Source organism: Pangasianodon hypophthalmus, chromosome 9 (assembly GCF_027358585.1).
Source record: "Pangasianodon hypophthalmus isolate fPanHyp1 chromosome 9, fPanHyp1.pri, whole genome shotgun sequence".
In the NCBI taxonomy this organism is placed as follows: domain Eukaryota; kingdom Metazoa; phylum Chordata; class Actinopteri; order Siluriformes; family Pangasiidae; genus Pangasianodon; species Pangasianodon hypophthalmus.
The window spans coordinates 18,118,493-18,132,220 of NC_069718.1; the positions used below are offsets into that span (position 1 = coordinate 18,118,493).

The 13,728-nt window shown below is 37.1% G+C and overlaps 2 protein-coding genes across 6 annotated transcripts; one reads left to right on the forward strand and one right to left on the reverse strand.

Moving 5' to 3' along the window:
• Positions 1-31: 31 nt before the first annotated feature.
• galk2 (galactokinase 2) lies at positions 32-6,780 on the reverse strand. Of its 5 annotated transcripts, XM_026918789.3 has the most exons (11): positions 6,537-6,780; positions 6,297-6,326; positions 3,869-3,957; positions 3,658-3,781; positions 3,460-3,550; positions 3,216-3,362; positions 2,226-2,324; positions 1,843-1,995; positions 1,385-1,595; positions 1,073-1,274; positions 32-256 (listed from the first exon to the last, which is right to left on the reverse strand). In XM_026918789.3, the coding sequence occupies exons 1-11, from the start codon at positions 6,584-6,586 to the stop codon at positions 49-51; spliced, it is 1,404 nt and encodes a 467-aa protein (XP_026774590.3). In that variant the 5' UTR covers positions 6,587-6,780; the 3' UTR covers positions 32-48. The 5 variants fall into 5 exon arrangements, with proteins under 5 accessions (XP_026774590.3, XP_026774591.3, XP_026774595.3 ...); XM_026918790.3 differs by lacking the exon at positions 6,297-6,326 and having other exon boundaries at positions 6,537-6,777; XM_026918794.3 differs by lacking the exons at positions 3,869-3,957; positions 6,297-6,326 and having other exon boundaries at positions 6,537-6,777.
• Positions 6,781-6,827: 47 nt separating this feature from the next.
• cops2 (COP9 signalosome subunit 2) lies at positions 6,828-13,684 on the forward strand. Its single transcript, XM_026918795.3, has 13 exons — positions 6,828-6,979; positions 8,953-9,066; positions 9,506-9,583; positions 9,693-9,818; positions 10,456-10,545; positions 10,753-10,830; positions 10,910-11,084; positions 11,249-11,427; positions 11,515-11,567; positions 12,231-12,328; positions 12,424-12,506; positions 12,594-12,652; positions 12,823-13,684. The coding sequence occupies exons 1-13, from the start codon at positions 6,926-6,928 to the stop codon at positions 12,965-12,967; spliced, it is 1,332 nt and encodes a 443-aa protein (XP_026774596.1). The 5' UTR covers positions 6,828-6,925; the 3' UTR covers positions 12,968-13,684.
• The last annotated feature ends 44 nt before the right edge of the window (positions 13,685-13,728 follow it).

The window sequence follows — 13,728 nt, forward strand, 5'->3', positions numbered from 1 at the left end:
TTTGGTCATGATGAAAAAAAAACTCAAAACATAAATCTCCCTGAGTTTTTATTCTGCTGTAAGAATAGCTGCTCCTCCTCCTGGCTTTGTTACAAAAAGGCTCTGCTTTACCAGAGCTTCTCGTCGAGCATCAGGCATGTAGTAGCGCTCCTTCACTCGCTGGAGAAAAGAATCCCTCCTTTCAGTGGGTACCATGGAAACAGCACAGCCTCCCCATCCAGCGCCTGTTAACCTGGAACCCACTGCACCTGCCTTCCTGTGGAGAACACCATGTTACAGAGTATGTGCAGTCACTTACTTTAATCTTATGCCAATTTTTTAAACAAAAATTAGAAAAATACTAAGAATGGTTTATTGAGTGGTGCAACAGAAAAGTGTTCACCCTATTCTCAGGAGATCCCGATGATGCCAGGTGTTTGTGGCCGGGAGTTAAGGGAGCAAAATTGGCCAGGCTGTCTGGGTGGGAGGAGTGGCACACTCCCTCTCCCCTGTCAATCACAGCAACACTAGCTAATCACAGCCATCTGTGAGCTTGTGTGTGGAAGTGTGTTCTTCCAAGTGTGTTACGCTACCGCATGATGCAGAGTGAGCAGCAGTTTGAAAAAGTTTATATTCTATAAATAGATTATATGCAATGTTGGGTCATTTTGTCCAGAAAGCAACAATGGAAAAAATGACTGGTTTTTGGAGACATGAAATAGGGGGAGTATTTGTCCCAGTTACATTCCCACCATCCTGCCATCAGGAAGACATCCAAAAATGTAAAGGGAATTTGACAAATTATTATAAAAATGTGCTATGCAATGATAAGGGATGGCCTGGTTCATTGGGACATACATTGGGAAATGTAAAAATACAGATTTTTTTTTCCCACACTGGATATCTGTTTCCTTACAGAGCTGAAAACTGAATGTTCCAGTATTTCCTATTAGATAGCCTGTCTTTTTGTATTTGCCTTCAGTACATCATAAATGCAAAGTTAAACCACTCTTTGACCCTCATTTATTTGACATTGCTCAGTTAAACTCTTAAGAGTCTTAGACTTACTATCAGACGTTTTTCTCTCACTCACCGACAAATGTCCACCAGCTGGTCCAGCTCTCGGCAGCTACACTCATACAAGTCTCTGCAGCTAGTATGGCTTTGGTTCATTAGCTCACCAAGCTGCAGAAGAGCATCAGCAGGCGCAGAATCACACACAGCCTTGAACTGCAGCACGCGTGCCGCTTCACTGTACACGTGCCTGGCCCGTTGGTACAGCCTGAAGTGGATCTCTGAAGTAACAAGAGAAACAGGGACTACTGTATTTGATCTAATTACATGTAAATGGAAGGCTCAGATGGTCCAGATTCTTATATTCACTATAAGTCCTGTATGCCCTTACCATGCTGTGTGTTAGCACTGAGGATACTGTCACACAACTGCTGAGCAGTGATTCCCAAAATCTTGCAAATTTCTTCTTTGCTGTAGGGCTCAGGGTGAAGGACTTCCTCCACCAAATCCAGCATCTTGTCCAGACTCGAGCCCAGTTGTGTCTGCAGTTCTCCCAGCTTCTGCAGGCTTCTCCACTCCAGGCCTCTGAACTTAGCCAGTATCTGTGAACAGAGTGAACAAGGTTCCTCTTAGACCATCTTGTTTTATAACATTTTAATAAGAAGAATTATCAGAGTTTAAACTGTAGTCCTTGCCAAATTTACCAGCACCTTATTAATTTGAGTTTTCTTCAAAAGTATGTACAGATAATTTAGCTCATTCACTTTTAAAGGTACAGTAAGCTAAACGAAGACTACTCTGTCTTTTTAATGAACAATAAAATGCAGTGCAACATGATGAGCTCCTCACTTTCGTAGCAATGCGGCATTCCACCACTCTAATGTTGAAGTGTGATGTGGCTGCCTTGTTCATCTCCACACAACTGTTGGCAATCACAAAGACAGCACCATCTGGGAGCTTCACATCTGTGCTCCTCAGGGGATTGAACTCGATCAGCTTTGCCTTGAGTGATAACCATGTTGAGAAAACAGACAATTAGAAAACAGAAAGTAAAGAAACCAACCAAGAAGTAGTCAAACCAGATCATCTAGAAAATAAAGAACAAATAGGTTTCAGATGCAGCACTACATCATCATATACAAAGCATGCCTTTGAAGCTAGACAGCTATAAGAGCTGTTAAGTGGTACTTTACACTAATTGTATGCATAAGGAGGAGAATGAAATACATTACAGTTCCCTCTTCAGCAAGGAAAGATATGGATTGATCCATCCCTCCTCCTTCAGTTCCAATATAGCGTTCACACTTGGTACATGTCTCAGCCAACATTACCTGTCAGAAAGAAGGTAGGGTTTTACTCTTGTGGGTGAATTGTATGCATTTAGCTAGTAGTGGATTTAAATAAAATAATATCACTATATAGGGTTATAACAATTTATATATAGTACACTGTAGACCACCTTCAGTCAACAAACCATCTAAAGACTGTTAACAACCTGTCAAGTGACACAAGCAGCCTATCAACTAATCCTAAAGAAAATATCCCAGTTAGTAGATAATCTATCTACACTTAGCTTTCTTCAATTTAAACCACAGCACTCCTGAATACTACTCTATCCTGTTTGGTCAGAAGGTGTTGATTAATTAAGGCACTCATTCTAATACAGTACGTTCTCATTTCTGTAGATATGGCGACTTGCATGGCAGACCCTCCACAAAACGTGATTTGCGGACATTCTACAACATTAAATTACAGCCTGTTGTTCTTTAATGAATAAAAAATTTTATCATTGGCAAATTGCCATGGTATAAGTCAAATAAAACACTTCAGGGCATGCTGTTACTGGAAGATAATGAACTTTGGGGCAGCATTACACCACTCCATCGTTAAGTTTCCTACAACAGCACCTCCAGTCATGTTTTATTCCTTACTTATGTGGATGACCCATTTTATGGTTGTTAAAGAGTAGCAGAACTCTACAGACTTGCAGCTTGTCCCTTTTGCTTTATTTGGATAATACACTTCATAGCACTTGTTTAGTAGATCACTACAGACCATCAACTAATCCCATCATTTGACATGTTGAGAAGCACTTGTTAAACTGGTTCATGAGTCAGTCTATAGACGGATTGTACAGAGGCACAAGCAGACATTTTCATCTAATAATGTAATAAATATTGGAAATTCATGGCCAAAAGAGTTGATTAGGGATTCTGTTTTACTTTGGAGACAGACTTTTGGTTGGCTTCCATCATGACCAAGCCAGCGCAGCAGACCAGAGCGCTGGAACTAGACAGGCCTGAACTAGCTGGAATCGTTCCATCCACAACACACCGAATCCCAGCCAGAGAAGACAAGCTCAGCTGTTCCTGAAATGTTGAAAAATGTATAACACATATCAATGGCTTCAAATGTTAGACTTTTAAATGCACTCTAAGGATCAGCCTTTTTATCTGCTTCTCTCACCTGAACACCTTTGACTCCACAAAGGAAGTAATAATGCCATTGAGGATTTTTTGGGTCTATGGTTATTTCTCTGACAGACACTGTGAAATCCCTTCAGAAAAAAAAAAAAAAAAACCCGCAGCAGTTATTTAGTAAAATAATTCAACAACACCATATTCAGGTTATGGCATGACACTCCCTGGAATCAGGTACACTTACTTGTATTTGGGATCAGTGTTGGCCAGTTGGATTATATGAGACTTGTTCACTGACACAGCAGCAAGGATATTCTGCTCGATAGCCATAGGCAGGACGGCATAACCGCAGTAGTCAATGTGTTCTCCTGTAACGGATTGAATCTAATATAAGTAGTACAATCAGTAACATTGTGTATGTGTAGCACGTATGTGAGACACAAATTATAACCAACCTATTAAATTCACTCTGCCGGGAGCACATGCATAAAACAGAGGACTTTCTTCATATTTTCCAATAAATGCCTGTTTGAGTTTCTTTAGTCTGTAATGGGAAATGTACAAATAAGCTACAATTCTACTTATCACAGAGATCTAAAGCCAAAGAATTACAAATTCAAATTTTCTTAAAATTACAGATGCAGATGTTTCTGTATTTCTGCCAGCTGACAAAATCATTTAGACATGTTGAGTAAAATGTATTTTTGTAGTGGCAATATATACAGTATATACACACACACACACACATATATATATATATATATATATATATATATATATATATGTGTGTGTGTGTGTGTGTGTGTGTGTGTGTGTGTGTGTGTGTGTGTGTGTGTGTGTGTGTGTGTGTGTGTGTCAATCATTGAGGGTTTGAGGGAAATCTTTTACAACACATTACAGATGCAAAATGGCAAGGAGCCAATTTACTCTCTTCACTTTCTTATATCCTTGAAGTTTTCAGGAAGTGATGTGAATGCAGCAGATCCCAAACATGCAGCAGCCATCACGACGGCCCTTCACCCTGCCTCTGTGGCCCTACTTTGCATAAGGGCCATAGTGTTTGGCCATACATACATCACCCTACTAACACAACTGAGTATTAGTTCATGTTCCAGCACTGCTTCCAAGCCTTTTAACCCTCAGCTGCTCAGTTGTATCCTGCCTCAACTGTAAGTCAGTCTACAGAAACGTGCCAGACACATGAGCAAGTTAACATGTCACGAGAACACATATTTTGGTTACATTTGTTTCTATACTGTCTGGAGGGAAACCTGTGCAAAGCTTCTACTTACTTTTCTTTTTTGGGGGGTTTAATAGTGTAGTGCACATTTGTAGTGTTACTGCCATCTACTGCTGATAATTGGAAGATTATAAAAAGATACATGGGCTAACAAAAGATTTAAAAAAATTTTTTACCAATGTCCTGGGGACAAATTGATGGTCTTTTTGGAGTGTACATTTGTTATATTGAATAGTTTAGCCATTGGCTACAAAAGAAGCAATTCTTTTATCAAAAAAGAATGGATGAAATCAAAAAAACAGTCTGGTACTTTTTGCATATCCCTTGTAACAATGGATACTCGCTAATGTTGTGTTGTATTAACAGATTAATAAGGAGATAGTAAAGCTAGAAATGGCATAATAGAATACCAGCAAACTGAGACTTCTTCTTTGCTTTGGGCTTTTCAGCCTGTGACAGAGAAGAAAAACAGTTCTCAGCGCTGGTCAACACCTGGGTGATTCCACAACTGTGGTGCTGATGGCATGGGGACATTAAGGACATTTTAATGATTTATTTTTTTTTTTATTCATCATTTATTTTCAATCTTTAATTTGGGCAGAATATTTATACTTTCAAAGTGTTCACATCATTCAATGGCACACGATCACGGAAAATAAAGAAAAAGAATAAGAAACTGTAATTTTCTTCTTCCCATGATCTTAAGAAAATTCTCTTGGAATTTCCGTGAAATATTCCAATATTTCATTTGGGTGAATTTTTCAAAACTTATGTTAATAATGGAAAAGGATGTTTCAAACATAAGATGTTAATTTGTAAGTATTTTAATGACTATAATGTCATTATATATATATATATATATATATATACATACACACACACACACACACACACAGACATGCACCTATGTAAGATAAAGTGTAGTTTTATTGGGCTGGGACATGTAAAAGTGTTGCAGATAGTTTTTTCTTTTAATTAATGTTTTAATTGATTTTTCTGAAACATTCAGACAGGTGGTTGTTAAAAACACTGTATCTATGTTTGAAATAAATTCCTTTTCATACTTTATTTTTAGGATTTTTTTTTTATGTGTAAAAACTGAACTGACTGTTTCCAGAGGAACTACTGCTGGTGCATGACTTTGAATGTCATGTGACAGGATTATCATCACGTGCATTTTACTTCAACACACACCAGAGGAAACCTGAAATCTCCAGTGTACATGACGGAAAAAGTTAAAAGCGTTGTTTTTTTTGGTAGTTTGATGAAATGATTTGCTTTATTTTCAGGTGTTGTTACCTGTGAGGATTAGCTGAGACCAGTGACATTATTTATAGCTAAGAAACTGGATAATATGAGCCAGCTGTCTGTGTATTCTCTCTGTATTGTTTCTGTTAAATGTATCTACCAGGAGGCAGGAAAAAGTCCATTTATATGAAATGCATGATGGAAAAATCTGTAACAATATTTCAAAACAATTACATACAAAATTGCACATAACATACCTGTACATACAAAATTGTCTATTTGTATATATTTGTATATTATTCTTTTTATTGTCTGTGTCTTGTCTTGTCACTGTCATTCTGTTGCACTGTGGAGCTTCTGTCACTAAAACAAATTCCTCGTATGTGTAAACATACCTGGCAATAAAGCTCATTCTGATTCTGACTCTGAAAAGAAAAATTTAAGCGCGAGTAGATTTTTGACAGGAAATGACGTGATTGCATACATCCGATTGATAAGTTGCTGGCAGCAAAATTCACAGAAACTTTAAAACAGAATTTTATTGTATTTTATTATTTTTTTGTTTTGCATATGCACAACAAAAGTCAGTGGAAACGTATGTGCTGAGGTGTCTCTACTCGGTGGAGTTAACTCACCTGTCGTTGTCGCTGAGCAGCACCTTGATTTTTGGTGGATTTACTGCCATTAGGACACAGATGATATACCGTAGATATTGTGCAATCTGTTTTCTGAAACTGGTGCAAAAAAGTAACACTGGAAATACAAGCAGATGACGATCATACCCGGAACATTTTCCAGCTACACGGAAGAAGAGAAGCGTTGGGATGTTAGCAGAAGTTAAACAGATCTGGGAGCAGCTTCATCCTCTCAAATAGCGCACTGATTATGATAAGAGATGGCGCACATCTGACCTGGGATCAGAGCAAATGGCACGGCTGCTGCGCATGCGCAGTACGTCGTACACGGTGATTATTTTGAGGCGCGGAGGATTGTGGGAGTGTTTCGGCCCTATTCACCGGTCAAAATGTCTGACATGGAAGATGATTTCATGTGCGATGATGAAGAAGATTATGATCTGGTAAATGAAGTAATTGGCATAGTTTTACATGCACCTTATTTACATTTTATCGGTTAATAGTTTGTCTTTGAATACGGTTAGCATGAGACAATAAGGCTAACATGTTAGCGTGCTAGCAGGTTTCCAGGTTATCTCTCTGACTGGATAGCTAGCTACCGCATACGGAGTAGCTAGCATAGTTAGCTTATGTTTGTTAATGTTTTAGCTTGGCTTATGTTCAGTTAGCTACTCGTCTTGTTTATTTATCAAAGTGGGACTAAAAAGAACTGTAGTTATATAGTTGTAAAGTTTGTAATATGTCTTCTTGTGTCATTTTGCCATTACCTGCCGCTACAGTATGCAGTATTACAGTATGCTAAACGCCTACTAGCTAGCCAGCTAGCAAGCTAGCCCTGTGCAGCCAGAGAGCTGTCACTGACTCACTCCAGCAGCTCCAAAGTGAAATAATGATAGAGTAAAGAATTATTCAGTATAATTATAGTGACTACACGGACACTGGGAGAGAAATTGATGATGTACAGACATAATGCGATGCATGGACAGTAAAACCATTTACTGCATTGACGTGAACTTTCTAATGATAATAATAATAATAATAATAACAACAACAACAGTTATACACTTTATTTCTGTCCCACCTCGCATATATATTTAAAATGCTTCAGGTGCTTTATGTTGTGAAGTACAAAACAGAAATAAAGAAACAACAGGTAGTCAAAAATCATTCATTCATTAATCTTCAGTAATCACTTTACCCTGCTCAGGGTTGCAGTGGAGCCTAGTCATGAGGCATGATGAGATGCCAGTCCATCTCAGGACAACACACACGCACAAATTCGTACTCATTTACACCTAGGGCCAGTTTGGCGTAGCCAGTCTACCTACCAGCATGTTTTTTGTGAGAAGGGAGGAAACGAGAGAACCCGGAGGAAACCCGCACAGGCACGCAGAGAACATGTGACACTCCACACAGACAGTAGCGTGAGCTCAGGGTCCAACCGGGAGCTGTGAGGTGGCTGTTACCTGCTTTCATGCCGCCCTTAGTCAAAAATAAAATGGTAAACTAGGCAAATTATAATAATGAACTTAATGATAGTACTGACAGAAAGAAGAAACTCTAAATATATACTAAGTTGTCTGTAGAAATAGAATAAATGTACAACAGTTAAAGTAATACAAAAGTAATGTGTAAGAAAAAGTAAGACAAATAAAAAAAAAATTGGAGTGAATAAATGTTTTTAGCAGATCTTAAAAATGAGTTGGAGCCTGATGTTTAATGGTAATATGTTCCAGATCTTCGGTGCAAACGTCATTTTGCGTGCAAACGTGAATTGGATTTCCATTTTCAATTCTGAGCCATAGGAATAAGTCTATACAGTGGATGTGTTTTTTGTTTGCTTAAAAAAACCTAAACCTAGTTTTGGCTATTATAGTTATAAGCCTATTTTACTGTTCACTTAAATTAAATAGCTTTAATTCAATTATTGATAATTTGTAAACAAACTTCAGTAACATCAACTTGAATCAAACTGCAGTTTGAATAAAAGTACTTCGGACAAGTCCTAATGTTTTAGTGGCTGGATAATGTTTCTCAAAATGTGCTGCATGTGTAAGGAGTCTCTGAAAATGTTTTGGTTGCACAGAATTTAAGAACTTTAATCTGTTTCCAGTAGTCTCGAGAATCTCTTTGACATTCAGATCGCTATAAATTTTAATTGGGAATTGAGTGAGGATGTTTGACTAGTGGCACCAAAATCCTGCCTCCTATTTGTAGATGCTCTACATTTTGACAAGATGGATATGCCTTGAATTGAAATATTTCTGTCTGAAGTGGTTGCAAGTTTTGCGATGCAGTGCATGTCTCTGACATTTGTTGTGAATTACTTTACAAGTGAGATGCTTAGCATGGCAGTGCGATACTGTTGATAATCTTCATAGCTGATGTGTTTCTCTGTTTTCTGTTTCAATTTCAGGAGTACTCAGAGGACAGCAACTCTGAGCCAAATGTTGACTTGGAGAATCAGTACTATAATTCTAAAGCCCTAAAGGAAGATGATCCCAAAGCTGCTTTGAGCAGCTTTCAGAAGGTAAAGCAGCACTCAGTTATTTATCACATTAATCACATACTTATAATTGAAAGGTGCATAGTATATACTCTAGGTTATCTTTATATTATCTGTATATACATTGTATATACAATGTACAGATCGCTTGTGTATATTTATGACTAATACTTGCATATACTATTTTTTTTATAACAGTTTTTGTTTTTCTGTTATAATCTAGTGTAATTACTATTCATATGGTTATTTGCTCAAATGCTACTGAACATATTCAGTGTTTATACACACACACACACACAAACATATTCCATATTAACATATCAACATATTCATATTTGCACTTCTGGTAGATGCTAAAGTGCGTTTCATTGCTGAGTACCTGTACTGTGCAATGACAATAAAGTTGTATCGATCTATAAAGTTTGCCGTAAAAGAAATGACCGCATTCTTATCTGAACTCTAGGTGCTGGAGCTTGAGGGTGAAAAAGGAGAATGGGGTTTCAAAGCACTAAAACAGATGATTAAAATCAATTTTAAGTTGGTAAGAAGCAAAGATAACATACTTGACTTTGGAATGTGTGAAAATGTTTTAATAGTGGCAGCTAAATGTTTTATCCTTTTTCGCCCAATTTTTTTTTCCCTTAATTCAGACAAACTTTCCGGAAATGATGAACCGATACAAACAGCTGTTGACGTATATACGAAGTGCTGTCACAAGGAACTACTCTGAGAAATCCATCAACTCTATTCTAGATTACATTTCAACCTCCAAACAGGTATCGTATCCACGGTAACGCTTTACAGTTCCCTTAACTGACACATTCATTAACTTGTACAAACATCAGCATTAATACAGGTTAAATAACATGTACAGTGTAACTAACACTAGTATTAATATTGATGACCAGCATAAATACATGTTCATACCATCAGTTATTTAATTTAAATCCATAATGACCAATATGAACCAACACCTTAATTAACATATTTGTGGATATTAACTGGCAAAATTCAGAAGGCAGGGTGAAAAACAAGTTCCAGTATTTACACCTGAAGATCAGAGTTAATACTTTATCAGCATTCACATACAAGCTGTTATTTCAGTTTGCTTCAATTAACTTACGCTAACTAGTCACGTATTGAATAAACATCAGTGCAAATGTATTTTGTTAAGATTTATACAAAAGTAAATTAATACGTGTGTTAACTTACTTTAACATGACTTATGTTTTTGTAAAGCTAAGTCCAACATTTGTTAATGTTAATTCATGCAATAAATAATGTTAGTTGGAAACCTCGATATAACATGTTACAATTTCCTTAATGAATGTGTTTAAAATGAAATACTGTGAATTCAGACAAACTCAGTGGAAAAGAAATGTTTGTGAATTTCTTGTTGCTTACCTGTTACAGATGGACTTGCTTCAGGAATTCTATGAGACGACTCTAGAAGCATTAAAGGACGCCAAAAATGACAGACTGTGGTTTAAAACCAATACAAAGGTATTTATGATGATTTCTTTAACACTTATTGTAACCAGTAAAACATACAACATGTCATCTAAAAGAACTAGTTTTTACCTTATTTTCCAACTATAGATCCATCTTTCATATTGATAAACATGCTATGAACTAATTGAAATAATTCTGCTGGATTTCCAACATATACATGCTAAAATGCTAAAAAATATGTTCCTCTGTTCAATCCAGTTAGGCAAGTTGTACTTGGAGAGAGAAGAGTATGGAAAACTTCAGAAAATTCTCAGGCAGTTGCACCAGTCATGTCAGGTAAAAGAGCACTGATGTGGAAACTTTGTTTAGATGAGAAGTGTCATTTGATTGTAATTGTTCAGTTGTCTTTGTGAAGACTGATGATGGTGAAGATGATCTGAAGAAAGGTACACAGTTGCTGGAGATTTACGCTTTGGAAATTCAGATGTACACAGCCCAAAAAAACAACAAGAAGCTGAAAGCTCTCTATGAGCAGTCTTTACATATCAAGTCAGCAATTCCACATCCACTCATCATGGGAGTCATCCGAGGTGATTTTCCTCTAGTATCTATTACTTATTTGCTAAACTGATTACACACATAAAGTAATAATTACAAAGAAGTGATGTTCCCTCCCCATGTTCCCTGTGACTACCTAAATTACAGTCTCTGTTTTCTGATTCGTGTGCGTGTGTGTTTGTGCACTCTGATCTAGAATGTGGTGGAAAAATGCACTTAAGGGAGGGAGAGTTCGAGAAGGCACACACAGACTTTTTTGAAGCATTCAAAAATTACGATGAATCCGGAAGCCCCAGACGAACTACGTGTTTAAAGTACTTGGTCTTGGCCAACATGCTGATGAAGTCAGGAATAAACCCATTTGATTCTCAAGAGGTAATGAAAAATATAATTTGGGGTCTCTGTGTTGCCAGTTTGTGGTGTGACTAACTCAGTTGATTCTCTAAAATGTTTTGTGGCTAGGCAAAACCCTACAAGAATGATCCAGAAATTCTAGCAATGACGAACTTGGTAAGGTAAGGCAGCATAAAAATAAAGAATTAATCAAGTAACACAAATTACATAAGCTTCCCAGACAAAAAAAAAAAAAGAGAGTAATTTCTTCCCTAACACATGCCATAATATCAGCACCAGCCACTAATGTCTTGATGTTTCTGTCCATTTTAGCTCACTCTTCTACTTACTGAGCTGCACTTGAGCATGGCTGTCTGTGTTTTACCTGCTGTTCAACACCCTAATCTCATTTTGCATAGAAGTGTTGTGCAGTCTGTTGTGATACGCCAGCAAATATGGTGACTTCTTTTGATGGGACGGGTGTCCTCCCATCACATTAAATACTAGAATACCCTTTTACCACTCTGTGAAGTCCTTCTCCCAACCCGTTTTACACACCACTGTCTCAGTGTTCAGGTGTTATATACGCCTCAGGGTTTGGACATCCACTGGAGATCTGGTTTTATACCAAGTTACATTTGTCTGGATACACAATCTATTAACATTGTACTATAAGGTGCTGTTGTAGGTGGACGTGACTCTTTTTTTTGTCCGGGGAGCTTATAATTACACACTGTGTTACATGTAATTTAATATCATGAAATAATTATTTTAGAATTTCTTAATTCAATCTGAAAGCCAATTGTCATTCTGATGTCTTTGTCAATTTTTTTGTTTAATTACAGTGCCTACCAGAACAATGACATCACAGAGTTTGAGAAAATCCTAAAGACGAATCACAGTAACATAATGGATGACCCCTTCATCAGAGAACATATTGAAGGTGAGTCTGACTTGTAACTCTAAATGGAACAAATAATTTGATCACCCACTTAGTTAATGTGACTGAACATCAGTCTTGTGTTTTTATCTTTTTAGAGCTGTTACGGAACATAAGAACGCAAGTGCTCATCAAATTAATTAAGCCTTACACTAGGATACACATACCTTTCATTTCAAAGGTAATATGTTTTCTGTAGAATTTAACATTGTTGTCGAAAGTTCATTTATTGTGTTCATTTATTGACTTGATGGCTATTTTTCTGCAGGAATTGAACATCGATGTTGTGGATGTGGAAAGCTTGCTTGTGCAGTGTATATTAGACAAGTAAGCTGTCATGACAATTATATTTTATAATTTATTTATTTATTTATTTTTTTTAAAGCAGAGATGTTTATACTTCGGAAATGTATATTTGTGAGAAATTGTGTGAAACATAAATGATGTATATTTGCTTATTATTTACTGGTATGTCATGATTGATTAAATTGTTTCAGCACAATCAATGGCCGCATTGACCAGGTCAACCAGCTGTTGGAGCTTGATCACCAGAAGAGAGGTGGTGCTCGATATACAGCCCTAGACAAATGGACCAATCAGCTGAATTCACTCAACCAGGCCATTGTCAGTAAACTGGCTTGAGTGACTACTCGAGACCCTGAAAAACAGTCCATTCACCAGACACCCAGATGGCTCAAAGGGCTGTCAGAGACACAAACTCCTTTCAGGTCCTAAATCCCCTGATCACTTTATGACATGAAGTGTGCGCTTAAACTGGCTAGTTTGTGTTATGCAGCTGCTGATACTTAAACCCCAACAGCTTTGTAAGTCCCAGACAACACAGAAACGCCCAAAGAAAATCTGCTGTTCTGAATCCTTGAAGTCTGTTCTTTAGACTATATTGGAGTCATCTTGGGAGGTGTTATTTTAATCACATGTCTTGACATTTGTTTATAGCAAACATTTGAAAGGTATACCTTTTACCTTTTTTTTTTAGAGGTGACGTGATGCTCTGTAATACAAGGAAGAATGTTTATCTGTTGAACACTGTCAAAGCATGTTTTGTTTTTGCTTTAAGAGCCTCTTTCCAAGATTTAGGAAGATGAACTATTGCACCAGTGAATAAAGTAATTGCTCAAGGTATTCTGGTTTTCACAAATAAATAAGATTTGGGTGGGTTTAGAAAAAAGACTGTACCTCTAAGATGGTTGAGTCATAGCATGAGAATACATATTAATGAATCTCAGTTAAATTATGGCTACATTGAATTTGAAACCTCACCCCTGGTCATAACTTGTGTTCTGTTGTTTCATATTTGAACAATAAATAAAAGGATGCATTTGTTGCTTCAGAAAATAATTGAAATGCATGTTTTATGTGGGAGAAGAAATGGAAGGTTACAT

Excerpts from the sequence above, each read along its gene's own strand:
- cops2 (XM_026918795.3), top strand. The coding sequence starts at position 6,926 with ATGTCTGACATGGAAGATGATTTCATGTGCGATGATGAAGAAGATTAT. Across the intron at positions 10,546-10,752 it reads GGTTTAAAACCAATACAAAG|TTAGGCAAGTTGTACTTGGA; the intron begins GTATTTATGATG and ends TGTTCAATCCAG. Across the intron at positions 10,831-10,909 it reads AGTTGCACCAGTCATGTCAG|ACTGATGATGGTGAAGATGA; the intron begins GTAAAAGAGCAC and ends GTCTTTGTGAAG.
- galk2 (XM_026918789.3), bottom strand. The coding sequence starts at position 6,586 with ATGGCAGTAAATCCACCAAAAATCAAGGTGCTGCTCAGCGACAACGAC. Across the intron at positions 3,782-3,868 it reads CGGCAGAGTGAATTTAATAG|GAGAACACATTGACTACTGC; the intron begins GTTGGTTATAAT and ends AATCCGTTACAG. Across the intron at positions 1,275-1,384 it reads CAGTGCTAACACACAGCATG|AGATCCACTTCAGGCTGTAC; the intron begins GTAAGGGCATAC and ends TTGTTACTTCAG.